Genomic DNA, 17,935 nt, shown 5'->3' with positions numbered 1-17,935 from the left:
GTATGAGCTGTAAGGAGAGATTGAAGGAGCTAAGCCTTATCAGTTAAAGCAAACAGAGATTAAGAGAGGACATGATTGAAGGGTTTAAAATTACAAAAGGAATTAGTGCATTGGATTCAGGCTGTTACTTAGTACCAAATGATATTTTAAAGTAGCGAACATGCAGCCCCTCATCACTATCTACATCAAGACTTTGGCCAGAATCCTTTAAGAAGGCTAACAGAATGTCAGGTTATATAGCGCCTTGATGTGTGTAGTACAAGTCCAGAGAGGTTCTGCTGAAGCTTTATAACACACTGGTGAGGCCTCATCTGGACTACTGGGTGCAGTTTGGGTCTCCAGACTACAAAAAGGACAAAGCAGAGCTAGAAAAAGTTCCAGAGAAGAGCATCTAGGGTAACTCGAGGGCTACAGGGGATAAGTTATGAGGAATGATTATAAGAGCTAAGCCTTTTCAGTTTGTGTGAATGGAGATTAAGAGGATACATGACTGAAGTGTTTAAAATTATGAAGGGAATTAGTCCAGTGGATTCAGGCTGTTGCTCAGTATCCCATAATAATTTTAAGCAGCAACATGCAGCCCCTCAATAATATTTACAAGGACAAACTGGGCCATTCAAAAATGTCACATAGCCTGAACTGCATGTCTTTGGGAGACAGAATCCCAGAGACACAGCAAATGAATAGACGCCACAAGGAAATGGCTGGGGGAGGAATTCAAACCCACGGCTTTGGACCTGTGAGTCTGCAGCACAGTGATCCTTCTTTTACTTTATTTCAACTCTCATAAATATATTTTTAAGATTTTTACTATTCATAACAGAAATGGAGCCCCGATCAAATTATTGTAAGATAAGTAGTATTGTCACTTAGTCTGATAAACTTCATTACACAAGGCTACATACACATTCTGGAGATGTTACAGTTTTTACAATACATATTTTTTGACAAGTGGTTTATAATTAGAGAACTATATAAATGAGAGGAGGCCTTTTTGTCAATCAAAGTCATATCGACAGTCAGTTGTTCTAATATCTTGTCCAAACACCTTTATCACAGTATTTCTTCTTTCCATGTGTGACTGACTTACTCAGATTCAGAGTGACACAGAGCTGGGAACTAAACCTGCTACCTAGTGGTCTCATGTTCAGTACTTTAGCATCTACACTACAATCCATTAATGTTTTAAACCCTCATAATATCTAATGGCAAGCAGCAAGATAAAGAACCTGTGAACGATGGGAGAATTGCTCGGAGAGACTAGCTTTTCCATTGTGTGTCTACTGTTTCTATTGCTGGAGGTCACCCGAGCCCACTGTATTCAGAGTGCAGAATAAAACTGTCAAGCTAACTAGAACCCCTTCTCTGGTGACCATTCGGCCATCTGACTTCGAAGATATCTTCTTTTTGCAATGGGCTACTCTTAATTTGATCCTTGCTACACTTGCCCCTACATTCCTGAACGAATCCTAGGTGGGACACCAAAAGTTACCAGTGTTCCAGTGCCATTGTGATATTTTGTGGCAGCTCCATCATTTAAAATCAAAAGTTAAACATGGCTTACTCCTTACTCAATAGACGCTAAACGCAGGCCCTTGTATTATTTTATTGCTAGGTAGACGTCATGTTATCTTGTTGTTCTTGTGATATTTTGCAGCTGGCAGTAGGGCAATGTGGGGGGCTTCACAATGATATAGTAGTCTGTAGGGCACATAGTCATCCCCATAATATTACATAGCAGGTATCTAGAATGTCTACACTCGCTCTGTAATGTTTGATGTTGCTTAGCTGTACAGGTGGCCGAGCACACAGGCTCCCCACAGTCAGATGCGAACTTGTGCTAAACATGTAGCAAGAGTCCTTTTCATTGTGAATATTCCTAATAAAATAATGTAATAAACCTGACAGTATTTCATAGTAACTTTCATTTAGCAAACATAAACTAAAAATTGATACGTTGATTTAGCTGGGCCTCATAGTGCACTGAAATACACATACAGTTTTGACTACCAGTCAACTTAAGGGTGTCTAGATATGAAGAGGAGGACCTGAACTCCTCAATGTGTATGTTGAGACCTTTGCAGGTGTCTGCTGTGCTGTACACTGAGCTTACATTGGTTTGCTGCTGTTCTTACCATTGCACTTTTTTTTTATTCCCACACAGGGGTCCTACAGAACTCAGCAACCTGGTCCCTGTTGGCCCAAGGTATACCACGAAGTGGAGCGCCCCTCTTCTTCAGGTTCAGGTTGCTGAGGTGGGCCAGGAAGGTAGCCCCACCAGCAAGGAGAGTGGATTGCAAGCGTCCTCTTCTAAGAAGTCCAGCAGTGTCACAGGTCAGAGAAGATTCCTGTCTAGGGATTAGGGGATGCCTTCCCAAACTTGTGCAACATGAATCACCATGCATTACTGGAGTGCAGTGGAATGGTCTCCCTGTAGGGGCAGTGTGGGGGCTTACTTTCTGTTTTTCGGAACTTGGGCTAATTTGGACTTGTACCTGCTCTTCAGGTGCGTTTGCATGTAATATGTAAAGCACATACGGCGACCGGCCTTTCTGTCTTTGTAACTGCATAAAACAACTCGGCTCCCAGTTGATTCTGAAAACTGACACACTTATTCTTCAAGGAACCTGGCTGGAACAGTTCAGTTTTCATTAAGAAATCTCAAATACAGCACCCTGTACACATTTTTGAAAGTTCAGAAGCTGCTTTTGAGAAGCATTTGCGAATCTACAAACCCGTCTCTCTTGAAGCAGAGAAAGTTTCTATGCCACTTCAGTTACAGATTAGTTTCAATTTACCTTGAGTGCCCTCCCCTCGGCCCACAGCATCTCTCTAGGATCCGCGCAAATAAATCGGTGCTGCAAGCAAACTATGGTACTTGGTGCAATGAGAGAAGTCACAAAATCACCTGGAATGTTCAAGCAAATTCTCTCGTAAAAAGTGGACAGACAGACAGACGGATTATAGATATATATGCATAGATATACAGTATATACATAGAGATATATATCTATATATATAAAATTCTTTTCGCGTTTGAAATGGAAATTACGTATGACCACAGAACATATATAATTTACTCGCGTTTGAAACGGAAATTATGTATGACCACAACAGTCAGGTTACAAAGAGAAAGTAAGACTGAAGCAGATCGAGAGAGAAGGCATGCAGGCTTGCTGATCAACGTATATGACAATCACAATTGACGGCCTCACAAACACCCGAACAACGTGCTGAACAGAATCAAATTCGACGCATGCAGTATTCACAGGCTACCACATCACACAGGCGTCAAGGTCTGTATATGGTGGGATTCAATTATAACATTGAAAAAATTATTGCCTACATCCAAAAGTTACAATAGGAGAAATGGACATCATGTGTGAGTACTGCCAAGCACAGAGGGTTGAATTTGAATCACGATGTGTTGTTCAGACGGCATTAATTCCCTTGCCTCATGAAAGCCATATATATATATATATATATATATATATATATATATATATATATATATATATAATATAGAGAGAGAGAGAGAGAGAGGGGTAATGACATTCTTCGTTCATCATTGTACAAGGTAACTTCTGTCCTTTACTGGACCCAGAATGCAGTGGTAGACTTACTGTATGCTAACGGTCTGGCTTCTGCCTCACTCCATACTATGCTTATGTCTGCGGTTGTGTGCAATCTGGTGTGAACCTCAGTCACAGCAGCTCACTTTCTTCTGCTCCATGAAAGAGAAGTTGATAAGTGACATGATGATCATGGTCTGTAAAAGTAAAAGAAATGCAAGCAGCTAAACTCGTATAGAATTATATAAAAGATGGCTCAGGAATTTGATGATTAAATGTTCTGTTACACTAAAAACAACCACTGGGCTCCATTGTCTAAAGATGATAATGATTCATTATTTCTCTGATGCTGATTTATCAGCAAAGAACCACAATGATCTGCTATCATTCATGTTTGGATGTACCCAGCAATTTTAGCTCGAGAATTCTCCATCGGGTGGTTCTTTGAAAAATGTTTCAATGAAAAATGAAAATGTAAAGCGAGCCACAGACTGTCCACATCCAACAACTAACAATAGTGCATGAATCTGTTCATCACTTGAGTTGGAATCTGCTGTCTATGAAAGCAACTTCAGCTGCATGATATTGTAAAATGGTACTAAAATTTGTATTTTATGTGCACTACTAATTTATTATCATTTATTCCAGCATAAAACTCACCTTGAAAAATGCGGACACTGATTGAAGTAACTAAAAAATGTAAAATGCTAACCAATTCTCCAGGTGCACCTGTATGTTATGCCTTGCATACCTCTTCTTACTAGTTTCTCTGTGTGTTCAATTATCTCTCTAAGTCTGAGAGTGCTGTGACTCGAATTGTGACAGGATGACCACTTTGGACAGAAGACACTCTCTGGCAATTCAGTTGTGCTTCCACTCTATCCAGAATTGTCATCAACACTTTGTTCTTTCCTCTCGGTTTTGTAGGTAGAGGTTTTCTCGGTCCTCCCCGCCTGTACCAGGAGCTTCAGGAGTTGCAACACGATCTGGCTGTGGTGGAGCACATCTCCCAGTTGGTCTCCATGCTGCAGGGCACATACCAGGTGGGTACCACTTGTTTGTTATTCTGATTTCAAAGGGTTTTATTTTGGTAGAGGGTTCAGACTGTAGGTTTCCCCTTTCGCCTTCTTTTCCACCCTCTGTCTTGACAGTTGTGTGTTTGTGCCATTATGTCTAGAACTTGAACTCGGCTGTGGCTCAGGACTGGAGTCTAGCACTTCAGCGACTCATTCGAATCAAGGAAGAAGAAATCCAGAATGCCAACAAGTGCCGTCTCAGGTTGATGGTTCCAGGGAAGCCTGATAAGTGAGTGTACTTACTAGAAAAATGGGGGTTACAGGGTAAACGTGGGTAAACTGAGAGGGTGGTATTGCAAGGGTAAAAACACAGGGTACCAGGCTGACAGCAATGGATTTGACGTGACTGTTAAATGAAGTAAATGAGCAAAATAATAGTTGAGTGAGTAACACAAACTTTAATAATAACAATAATTCTTTACATGTATATAGTGCTTTTCTCATAGTGATTGGGGTGCCACTACATCCACCACTAATGTGTAGCATCCACCTAGATCAGGAGTGTCCAAACTACGGCCTGCGGGCCAACTGTGGCCCATGGTCCTTTATTAATTGGCTTTCAGCATATTCTAAAAATATAATGAAATTTGGCCCACACACGAAACTTGTTTTTAACTTTATTGTACTTCTTAGGTTTAACACAAGGTGGAGCTACTGTCTTGATCAAGGTAGTGTCTTCACAAACGAGCACAACCAAAGAACAATTTTGCCATGGGTGACCAAAAATGGCAGAACCAAAGAAACGCACAATAGCAAGTGAGTGCAGAAAATTTCAGACATGGTATGGAAAATGAATATTTCTTCCTAGAAGTCAAGGGCAAGTGTGTCTGTTTTATTTGCAATGAAACTATTGCAGTGATGAAAGAGTATAATATGTGTCGACACTATGAAACCAAACATCCGACCTACACGTCCTACACCGGTGCCGAGCGAGAACAGAAAGTTAAGCAAATGGCAGCTAGTCTGCTAGTTCGACAACAGGATTTTTTCCATGCTAACAAAACACAAGAAAATGCAACATTAGCCAGTTACGAAGTAGCGCAACTCACTGCCTGTCACGTGAAACCCTTCTTAGATGGTGACTTCATAAAACAGTGCCTCACTAAAGTCACAGGAATAATGTGCCCGGAGGAAATGCAGAATTCAACAACTTTTGCTTGTCCAGAAATGCAGTTGTACGGCGAATTGAAGATTTGTCAGCGAACTTAAAACATCAAATGTCAGATAAAGCTTGCGCTTTAGATTTTTACTCGATTGCATGTGATGAGAGCACTTTGAAATACAAATGAAAACCCATTAATGGAGAGCTGTGACATTGTTTTTTCTTTAAGCATATTCAATTATGAAGCATAATTTACCGATATTTGATTGATTTTGCTAGCTTAATACACAGGAGGTGAGGCAATATACCTCATCTCTAGTGGGTGGCCCTGCACTTCGTATAGTTAACTGTATGTGGCCCCCAGTAAAAAAAGTTTGGACACCCTTGACCTAGATGATGCGACTGCAGCCATTATTGTGACAGTACACTCACCACACATTCACTATTAGGTGGTAAGGTGGTGTGAGATGGTTAGCCAATTAGAGACAGGGGATGATTAGGGGGCCAGAATGACTAGACCATGGAGGGCAATTTCGCCTGGTCATCGATCGGTACACACCCTGCTCTTTACAAAAATGCACAGGGATTTTTTTTATGACCACAGAGTCAGGACCTCAGTTTTACATCTCATCTCATTTGTTCACAAAAAAATCTCATTACACAGTAGCCAACAAAGGGCCATTACATAGTTTGATGGACGGCCAGAGGTTCAGTCCGGTTGAGACATGCCAGAATGAGAAGAAGGGAGAAGAGCAGCCTTTTCGGGACACTGCCTCCCCTGGGACGCTAGGTGGCAGCTCCCCTGGATGACAGTGGTTCCCCAGATTCCCTCAGGGCATCCTGGGACATGGAGTCCATTTCTTCAGCCCTGTTTGGTGCCGTGGATGCCGACAGGAGGAGCTCACAACGAACCCGGGGACTCCTACTGTTACTACGACCCGGAAGTACTTCGGAGGCATGAGGGCGGAAGCCTGCAGTACTTCCGGGCTATTTGAGAACTGAGGATGTGGCATTGACCCGGAAGAGAAGAAGGAGTACTTCCGGGTCATGGACTATAAAAAGGACTATGGGAAACCCAGCAAGGAGAGCCGGAGTTGGGAGGCAGGGTGACGAAGCTGCTGAGAGTGGAGAATTGTTATTGTGATTATTGATTATTGTTTATTATATAAGTATTGGAGAATTGTGGAGTGTGTGGTGCTTTGTGCACTGTATTGAAGAAAATATGAAAGAATTCTTCTTGGTACTTTTAAACGTGTTTCCTGGAAATCTGTCACTGGGGTTTCACGGGGCAACAGCGCCTCTAGCGTCCACAATAGCAACTGCCATTTTCCGATAATAATAATAATTCTTTACATGTGTATAGAGGTTTTCTCACTACTCGGAGTGCTTTATATATTGATAGGGGAGCCACTTCAACCATACTAATGTGTTGCATCCTCTGGGATCATGTGATGTCAGCCATTTTTGCGGTGTGAGAGTTAGCTAGCCATTTAGAGAGAGTGGATGAGTAGGGGACCAGAATGACTAGGCCATGGAGGGCAATTTAGCCTGGCCACCAGGATACACCCTGCTCTTTACAAAAGATGCCCAGGGATCTTTTATAACCACAGAGAGTCAGGACATCGGTTTTACATCTCATCTGAAGGACAGTGCCATTTTTACAGCACAGTGTCCTTGTCACTACACTGGGGCATTGGGATCCACATTCAGACCACAGGGTAAGCGTCCCCTGCTGGCCTCACCAACACCTCTTCCATCAGCAACCCAAGCTTTTCTTAGATGGTCTCCCATCCAAGTACTGGCTGGGCCTGAACGTGCTCACCTTCAGGTTATATTTGGCGTCACTCTTTGGCTACACCTTTATTCTTAAATTATTCAGTCACCCTGGATGAAACTGTCAGTGCCAAACTTATTTGGACCAAGTTTGCTTTTTTTCACATTATTCTTTGAGTGAATTATCTTATATGTTGGGAATTCACCTCAGCAGTAATTTATGATTAAACATGGAATAAAATACCAAATCACCTCAGGATCAGAGTATCACATTTACCCCACTGGTACTAACAGTCAAGCTTTGTGTTTTCTTTTAGGTCTGGGCGGCCTGTCAGCTTTATGGTGGTCTTCAACACTCCCAATCCTCTCAGCAAGATCTCCTGGGTTAACCGGCTGCACCTTGCTAAAACTGCCCAAAGTAAGTAAAATCTGACTGCAATTCTGCTTTGAGTGGGGGTGAGGGCGCTGTTGCCCGTTTGTTCTGTGCTTGAACACTTCACCTGATATGACTATGGACGTAAGATCAGAATATAACCAAACAGGGTCGGCTAGGCTGCTTGCCCAAATATATTAGTGTGTTTGTGCAGGCGTGCAAATACTTATCCCTACAGTAGGCCTGCATTGTCATGATGTGTCTTCTTTGTGTCAGTCTGGCAGTCCTTCAACTTGCAATGGCCATTTTTCTTCCCTGTGGGAGGATTTTATATTCTAAACAGACACATCAGTCAAGTGAGCTGCTGTGCAAGGAGAACTTAGTGCCTGGCTTGGCTCATTTGTCTTGAGAGACAACTGTGCAGAATGATCAATAAACAGTGAGTACTTCACAGTTCTGACTTCTCCATCTGATAACTGTCTGCTTTATTGGGGCGATTGCACCTGAAATGTACCTGGAAGCCTGTGCCTGAAATACTCAACCATTGTGCAGGATGCTTCCTTAATTCTTCTGTACATTTGAGACTGCTGATTCTGCAAGGAGTCTTCAAGGGAATTCATTGAAAACAGACATAACAGATAATGGTAACTGTAGGTGGCAGTCTAAGCTGTGCAGTAATATTTCTGAATGGCCAATTAAACCTGTGGAAACTGAAAGGGAAAGTCATCGCCTAGTGAAATCTGGGTATGTGCTGTTCTGCTTTAAAGGATCATGATTTTTGATGTTGCATTTCTTCTTTTTGTGCCAGGGGAAGAGAACACCTCAGGCTGGTACTGTGCAGGTGATGATGGCAAAACAAAGACTCCCTTTTTCTGCCCGCTGCTAGCCTGCCGAGTTTTGGTGTATCCATCCAAGTCAGCCGAGTTGCAGGTATGGTTTAGAAAATGACATTTTATTTTGGAAAGATTTGGAAGAATATTTCTATTCTCTAACCCAAAAGTGGCTTTATAAAGTTTTTGTAATGGATGTTTACTGAACAAGAAGGAGCGGTGCATTGTGGTTTTGGCAGAGGGGCTAAGTGAGTAGTGGAGCAAAGGAGACACTATTTTATAAAAGCAAGCTCTTCGATAAAAGCCCTAAAACAGCCATTCATGTTCAAGTGTACAATTTCATATAGGGCTGTGCTCAGAGCGGGTTGGTTCTATGCACATTTATAAAGTGATCATATCTGTCTGATAACCCACTTAATCTTGATTGTAGTTTAGACGGCCTAAGCCTTAGGCTTTTGGTCACACTGTGCTGGAGTTCTGGTCTGTTGCAAGTTAATTTTTAATGTACCAGTTACACATGACAATGAAAATGTTGCTTCCTGAACACTTTTGGTTGTATCTTGTAAGTTCTGGTCTCTTGATCACAAAAGTCCCCTTTATAGAGTTTTCTATCACAGACAAATTTTTGTGATTTCCACTCATTTTGTAATTTCACGTGTACAGTACAACAGCTACAACTAGAACATCTGTGTTGAGCTAAAAGATTTAGCTTTGCAGCTCAGATAGACAAAGTACTGTTGGGGCTAAAGAGTCTCCTTACATGAAGAGAACTGGGTGGTGTTTCCGATGGGAGTGTTAGCTCCGTGGAAATATGTTCTTTTATATTGCGCCGTTTTATTAACCCTTTAGTTAAATAAGTATAAATTATAACGGCGATATCCCTCTTTTCGGCGATAGGCGGCGACAAAGTCACAGAAAAGACAGAATATACTTAGCTTGTTTAATGTGGCTTACGTTGCTTTAAAATGACAGGGAAGACCAGTCACATTTCATTTTTAAAAACGGGGATTCGGTCGTGTAGAAATGGCTTTTTTCTGTCACAACGGAGGTGGCCTTGGAGTCTATGGCTTCAACTCCCACAGGTCTTCAAAGCTTGGCAGCGTTCTTTTATATTGTGTCCACACGACCAAATCCCCCAGTCCCACAATGCCAAACAAGGTAGACAAACTTAGGCTAAGCAGCAGACAGTCAGATCATATAACACTTAGGCCTTTTAGGGCTGACAACAGCTGTTCTTGTCTATCTTTATGCTTTGCCTATCCCAGCACTTCTGAAAGTTGACACCCTGTGCTAAAGCTGGCTCAGCTCTTCATGGCATGTTATACAGAAAAAGAATGAAAAATACATTTAAAGAGATCTAAAACAGATACAGTGACACAATTCTTAATATTATAACAACCTTAGTATAACAGGTGGTCCGTGAGCATTTGGTTCCAGGTTATAAAAAAATTGTGACACATGAACCGCTTCTCAACTCAACAAAGATATTTATGCCTTCTCTTCATGTAAAACTTAGACTGATAAAATATTTACTGAAACAGATGTTTATATTTGTCACAGATGTTTCCACAGTTAACCGAGGCAAAGATTAAGAAAAGCATTTTTGTTGATCCACAAATCAGGCACATCATCAACGACAAGTGGTTTGAAGATCTACATTTATTTATGTGGCCGATAGTTTTCTCCAAACAATGTTCGAGATACTGTACAATTGGTTACATTTCTTTTTATTTTTTCCAATTGGAATACAGGCCGGTGACATGACTTGGCTTGGAGTCGCACAATGTCAGTGTGGGATTCGAACCCTCAACCTCCAAAGCCTTAACCACTGCACCACACCACCTGGTTTGAAAGATCTACTTTAGTGGGGCTGGAGGTAATCACAAGAAAGGCATTCAAAGATGTTGTTGAGAACTTTTCTTGGATACTGCCGAGCACTGGGCTATGTCCAATTGAGTGACAACGAGCTTCAAGCATACTAGTCTTGCGGACTTCTGGAGAGACAACCATGAGTGAATTTTGCCTAAAACTGGGTGGGAACAATTAGACGGGTCACTGAGTGTCGCATTTCTAAGCCAACCCAAGGCCTCATGAAGGCACTGCTCAAAGTAGGGGTGGTGCTTTCGAACTGCAAAAGTCAGACCTGGTCCGACAGACAACAAGCTTCTCTTTACAGTGAATCGTCAAAAAGTCTTTAAAAAAACCTATTAGACGTATAAAACTGCGTTGCACATGTAGAGAGGGCTTTGCATGTTTTAAATGTAAAGATAACCTGATGTATGGGAAAAACTTTTCTGTATCATCAGATCATACATTACCATTCGTCCATTGATATCATTGAATGCCAAACATGAATGATACGGTGTTGCGGGTGCCATGTGTGCTCTCTGTTGTTTACCTTTACAATGGTAATAAGAGCTATATTCATGAAAATATGAACTGTAAAATATACATTTGAACTAAATGGTGTATCACACTCCATCAGAAGGACTGCCGTCAAGAGACCTGATAACGAAAAGCCACAGGCGATGCAGATTTCAGTGCTCAAAACACTCAAATCAAAAAATCTGCCTAACACCACCAGTAAAGCACAGACAAGGCTGCACAACATCCACTGTCTGACTGCACGTCTAAACGAATACCGTATATACTCCTCTATAAGCCAGGGCTTGATTTTACCGTATAATTTAAGGTATTTTATAATGTTGGTCGTATAAGTCAGAAACGGAAAACTCATGCTATTGGTCCAAGAGATTACGATATACTAACGCCCACCTGAGACAATAACCAAGAAGCACACAGCCTTTTTTTTCTATGTATTGTGCCTACGTGACCACACGGTAATACCCGAACTATTCTGAAGCGACGTTTGCACTGTTTTGTGTTTTTTGTATCTCACACCCTCATACACCTTTATCGTAAGAGCATCTCTTCTCTATGATGGAGTGTTCGAACAGAAGAAAATATGAAGCTGGTTTTAAATTAAATGTCATTGAAGTGCTGAAAGAAATTGGTAACTGCGCTGCTACAATAAAATTCGATGTTTCTGAGAAACTGGTGCAAGATTGGAGGAAAAATAATAATAATGATAATTTAAGTGTCGTATTTTTGAACGGGCGTATAAGTCAGGGTCTGATTTTATGATCGATTTTTCGAGTTTCAAGACCCGACTTTATACGTATGTACGGTAACTAAACAAATTTAACATTACTGTCTAATTGGAATTGCAAACATGCTGTGACAAAATAGCCACAACATGTTAACATGCTGTATATCCATAGACCATAATGCTAACCTAAAATCTGCTGCTGTTCTGTCATATAATGATACAATAGTTAAAATGACAGAGGTACCTCTCAAATGTGTAGAGCCCAGTAGCTGCAGTGGGCTACGTGTGTGTGTGTCTGTCTTCGTTTCCACTGACACAGGGGTCATTACAAAATGCAAATTGATTATGACGCTTCAGTTACCTTGTGCTACTGAGCTCCTGTATGGATAACTGCAATTTTAGCTTTCTACTTTTCTCTTAGCATCGAAGTCTTTTGTTCAGTATCTTTCGCTCTCTCTGTGAAAACCAAGTGATGGTTTAAAATGCATGGACTGGAGGAATTGGGAGTGTGTATTTCAGGGAAAATTCCTGTGTGTGTAGCCTTTGCAGTGCTGGATTTTGCCACTATTTGCTAAAAATGTATTAACAGGATGTCACCAGGTGCATATTCTCGTTTGAGAATTGTGTCTGTCCCCATGAATCTACAATCCTACAAATTCATGAAGTACAGCATGTCGCTAAAGTTTCATTTTCTATATTTATACTTAAACAGCACAAAGATCAGCAGATAAGGTTTCGTCAGGACATGGCAACTATGGAAAAAACAAGTGGTATCATGGCAAGTGAAATCCATCCATGCTGGCTGACTATTGTTAAACACTGAAATGAGAAGCATCAGATGTTTAGTACAAATGAAAATTGGCCGGAAAACATTTTTAGTTTATTTAAACAAATACAATGTGTCAGCATCATTAAGTGACTAAACACACTAAACTGAGAAAAAGTTAATTTCATGTTTTTCCAAATTTTTGCTTGATACAGTGCATCTGAAAATATTTTTATGTTCAGCTTGAAATGCTCTATCATTCTCACTCAGCAAAATTTTGCATAAAAAACTTTCGGAAAATGTATTGTCATGCCATGCTGTGTACGTCTCCTCTGCCTGCATGTGTGTTTGTCTGTCCGACTTCAAACCCACTTAATCAGGTTGACAATTTTCAGGGCCTGAGCCTTGTTGCACCATTAGGTGGAAGGCTGGAGTTTACACTTGACAGAGTGCAGATCTGTTACACCAAGTCAGTTTAATGTCACCAGTTCACATTGCACTGACACCTTAGGAATGTGGAGAAAAGCCAGGTGTGATTTCAAATTATTCATCTGTGTTAGCCTTTAAATCATTTGGATGATGTCCTTAGAAAGGAAGAATGGCCTAACATGGCAGAGTTAAAACAAGCCATGAAATTAAGGTCCGTTATTGGCAAGGATGGGCTTCTAATTAAGTAACTTGTTTGGAACAAATACCTGCCACCCCTGCGGCCCTCCAGGACCAATGCTACTCGCCAGTGCTTCTGGGTGAGTGCTCATTGGTTGTCAGCTTTCATACACACAGAGCCCGCCCCTACGACTTAAGACAGATTCAGACCTGTTTGATTTTGTTGGCTGAATGATTGGGTGGATCACATTTCACAACTGTCAGTCACGAGAGCACACGGTGACTTCTCCCCGATTAGTTAAGATTATGTAAATGAACTCTGCAGCTGAAAATTCCTCGAAAGGTCATGTAATGCGACATAGCCATCAGCTTAAATGATCCGAGTTCTGTCCATAATCTTGTCCACTTTAGAGGAATGGGGTCGTGTATGTTGTGTATTCGAATAATAAGTAATAAAAAACTTAGTTACTGATTTGGAGAGTCCGAGTTGATTTTAAAGTCTATTTTAATTTGAATAGTCTGAGTAGAGTCCAGAGTCTATAACAATTTAGAGAAACTGAGCTGATTTTTCCAGTCTTTAGTGATTAAAGCAATTTAAATTGAGTCTACTGTCTTTACCAATTAAAGAGAATTTTTTTAGCCGGCTCAGCTTAACCAGTTTTAATTAAGTGCTTTCCCTTTACTGATGTAGAAGTTTATGGCATATTTGAATTTAAGCAGTATGCGTTTAATGTAAAGTCTATGCCAATTTAGAAAAATTAAATAAGAAATTCACAGCACCACAAATACAAAAAAAAAATAAAAAATATCAAGCTAAACTCGAGAGTCCTAATCCCTTAGCCAAAGGGCTGTGCACTTCCTGGAACCTTCACAAATTTAAACAAAACAAGCCTCAAGTTTTAACAAAATTAAACAAGACTGGAGTACTTTTCAATTTTAGGAAATGTCAAATCAAAAATGTTTTTTCCGATTTAACAAACTGGGTCAAATCCACAGTCTTACCCACTAAATGCGGCATCTTTCTCAATTTCAATCGCTTCAGTCAACTCCAGGTTGAGAGCATTAAGGCCTCCGGCTGAGTCAAATCAGAAGCCTGTCTCGATTTGGACAAAGTAAGACGAGGTTTGACACCAGCATCTTTTCAATTTAAAGCAACCGAGACAAGTTAAATAGAAGTCTGGCACACTGAGGACTGGAGTCTGAGTAGAGTTAACTGAACAGACACTAGAGTCCTCATTGATTTTGAGAAATTATGTCAAGCTTGCAGTATATTCCATTTTAAATAATTTCAGCAGAGCTCCACCACTTTCCAATTTAGACTAGTTGAGTTGAATGCAAATCAGAAACTCTGAAGACCTGAGTCAAGTACGGAGTCTTCTCCAATTTAAATAAGGCCACTTCAGTCTGGAGTGATTTTTCATTTGAAGCAATGGGGGTTGAGGTGGTCAGCTCATCAGTGTAGACAGTGAAGTCTTTTCCATCTATCTGCCTATTTTCTGTACTTAGTATTCCCGGGATGGAGTCAATGCTTACCTGACCCTGTCCCAGAAGCAATGAGCATAAATTGAGAAACAGCCCTGGATGAGATTCCACTCATTCTATTGAGAAGTACACACCCTTGTCCACACTCAAGTCAGATTAAATAAGATAGCAGCACGTCCCTGGAGAAAACCACATGGGGATAACTCAAGACCACCACAGACGGCATCCCAGCGCTAAGAGGTTGCACTTCTATCCCATGATCCCTTTTTCCTAATACAAGTCCTTAACTGTAGGGAGCTTTAAAAATATATTTAATGTTTACTTTGCATTTTAAAGATTCTTCAGCACATTTGTTCAAATAGGTTGAAAGCAGTGGATTTTGATATTCTTGAAACAAACCTGCTTAACTGCTACAAGCGCACTCACTCTTACACAAAATCTGTTTCTGACAGATTGATTCCTTACTGACATGTATACCAGGTTACTGTTTAACAGTAATCTTCAAAATAATGATAAAAAAGTCTAAATGCTCCCAGTGTTATGTGCGAGTGTGCGACTGGGTACACGTGTGGGCAGACCTTGTGATGAAATGGCACCCCGTATAGGGCTGGTTCTTACCATCTACAGTACCTGTAACTCTACAACGATGGAGATGGATTCCAGCTCACCATGCCCTTTAAGTGGATTAAGAATGTTACGTTAAGTTTAGTAGACATGGCAGTGTGGTGGCATGACGATGGTTTGTGCTACTGCCTTATACTTCCAGGGTGACTTACGTTCACTTTCTGACCTTGATCATAGTCTACGTGATTTTTATTATTAAACAAATTTATTTAACTTGACTCCTCTGTCTGTTTGTTTGTCTGGGTCAAATCTCACTTTTGGTGTGGTGAGTTTCTTCAAATTTTGCATACGTGTTCAGTATCGATGACAATACAATAATCCATCAAAACCAATGCAATTTTGCGATAATTAATGGTTATGCGATTCCAATTAATGCACACAACAGTGACGGAGAGAGAATAGAGTGTGATACAGGAGCTTATAAGTGAGAGACAAATCGGATTGCCCCCACTTGCCTCTTCCTGTGAGTGGAGTCGGTAAATATGCGTGCAGACTTGTTTACTTTGTGAAGGAGAAGCCTTGGTGGTCATGGTGGGGAAGTATTGGCGTAAGCTTGCCGTTCTGTTGTCGAGATTTTTTTTCGCAGTGACCAAGCACTAATCCAATAAGAGCCGGAACAGAAAACAGAGACCAAAATATAGTTCTTTTCAGTATTCAAATAAGTCTACAAAGAAGATATATTATGTAATACTTTTAAAGAAGATTTCCGTTCATGAAAAATGATTACCATACATACTCTCGTATAAGTTGGGTCTTGAAACCCGAAGAACTAATCATAAAATCAGACTCCAACTTAAACGGCCGTTCAAAAATGCGACATTTACATTTTTTTTTCGCATCAGTTTCTCAGACGTATCGAATTTTGTTACAGCAGTGCAGTTACCAATTTCTTTACCTACTTCAACGACTTTTCATTTAAAGCCAGCTTCATATTTTCTTTTAATCGAACGTTCCATTGTAGATCAGGGATGCTCTTACTATAAAGGTGTATGAGGGTCTGAGATTCAAAAAACAAAAAACAGTGCAAATGTCGCTTCGGAATAATTTGGGTATTACCGTGTGGTCACGAAGGCACAACAAACAGAATAAAAGGTAGTGTGTTCCGTGGTTACTCTCTCAGGTGGGCGTTAGCATATCATAATCCCTTGGACCAATAGCGCGAGTCTTCCGCATTCGACTTATACGACCAACATTATAAAATACCGTAAATTATACAGTAAAATCAAGCCCTGATTTATTCACGAGAAAACTTAAATGCGAGTAAATACGGTAAAGAAAAATCACTTGCAAAATACTCACTCATAAAGTAAAAAATAAAATATATAAAGAAAAATTTAAGGAAAACTGTTGTATTTACTTCAGTTATAAATGCACTAAAAAACAAAAAATATTTTTTTCTTTAATAACAATTTTTGTGGTTATATATGACTAAATAAAATCGTGGGTCGCACACAAGTTAATTTGTTCAATCAATTAATAGAGTAGCTGCTTTCATCATAAAATATGCCTAAAAACATTTGATATAAGAAAACGTGTCTTTTGTGTTTCCGATGCAAGTTTGTGACAGCATAAAGAGATCTGGAAATACTCATTTAATTGCCGATTCCTGATACCAGTTTTCTTGTGGTAAGGAAAAGTTTTCTATTCATTGGGTGTATTTTCAAATAAAGAGTATCAAAACAAAACCAACCACATGGCAGACAACGTTTACTGTGATTTGGTCTGTCAGGAAGAAAGCACATACTAGGGGTGTAAAAGGATGACTATCGTGCAAGGCTGGTCTTCTTTTAAAATGGCTGAAACTTAGTCATTTTATAACAAAAATAAAAATATTCTGTTTTACAATGTGTGTGTAATTGCAAGACATGGATCAATAAGTGAAAACTGTCTTGGACTTAGTCGTTAAGTTTTAAGCTATAATTTTCAGGTGATGCCCAATTAGCCTCCATTGTAAAGTGCCAGTGAGTGCAAGATATTTTTTTAAAAGTAATGGAAAGTGTTTTTGCTCAAAAATGATATGTATAAACTATTTTGTAATGTGCGTGTAGTCACAAGACGCAGATCAAAACTCAACAACTGTCTTGGCTTGAAAAAATTGAGGTATTTGGTAAGTTTTTAAGCTTTTCCCCCATGCTCCATAAGCTACAGTGTAAAATGCCAGTGCCAGCCAAATATTTTTCTAAATTTATAGAAACCGATTAACTTAAAAAAAACAATTTTGCATGGCAAATACAGATACAGTATGTCTATGAAGAAATCACACAACAGGGGGAGTGAAAGGAGATTCTGGAAGAAGACAAACGCTGAGACGAGGTGCACACAGGTCTTCTTTAAAAATGGCTGAATATTTATAAGTATATCAAAGCAATATCAAAAATCTTTTATAATAATTTTTTTGTTTGTTTAAAAATGACATGTATAAACTATTTTACAATGTGTGTGGAATCGTAAGATGCAGATTAATACTTGTTAACTATCGTGGGCTCGGTCTGTAAGTTTTTAAGCTTTTATTTTCCAGTGATGCCTCATTACCCCCCATTGTAAAGCACCAGTGAGTGCAAGATATTTTTTTATTTTTAATTTATGGAAAATGTTTATCCTGAGAACACAATTTCACTTGGT

General features: G+C 40.0%; 1 protein-coding gene across 1 annotated transcript in view; it reads left to right on the top strand.

Annotated features, from left to right (window-relative positions):
- arhgef10lb (Rho guanine nucleotide exchange factor (GEF) 10-like b) overlaps nucleotides 1-17,935 on the top strand; it is a 281,719-nt gene that overhangs the window by 167,408 nt on the left and 96,376 nt on the right. The window contains exons 17-21 of the mRNA XM_039755432.1: nucleotides 2,165-2,334; nucleotides 4,500-4,615; nucleotides 4,750-4,877; nucleotides 7,841-7,941; nucleotides 8,705-8,826. Of these exons, the coding sequence (XP_039611366.1) occupies nucleotides 2,165-2,334; nucleotides 4,500-4,615; nucleotides 4,750-4,877; nucleotides 7,841-7,941; nucleotides 8,705-8,826 (637 nt within the window). The remainder of the gene's footprint in view (nucleotides 1-2,164; nucleotides 2,335-4,499; nucleotides 4,616-4,749; nucleotides 4,878-7,840; nucleotides 7,942-8,704; nucleotides 8,827-17,935) is intronic.

This window comes from Polypterus senegalus, chromosome 6, assembly GCF_016835505.1.
Source record: "Polypterus senegalus isolate Bchr_013 chromosome 6, ASM1683550v1, whole genome shotgun sequence".
Taxonomy (NCBI): domain Eukaryota; kingdom Metazoa; phylum Chordata; class Cladistia; order Polypteriformes; family Polypteridae; genus Polypterus; species Polypterus senegalus.
The sequence above is the reverse complement of the archived record's forward strand: the minus strand, read 5'-3'. Positions and strand labels throughout refer to the sequence as shown.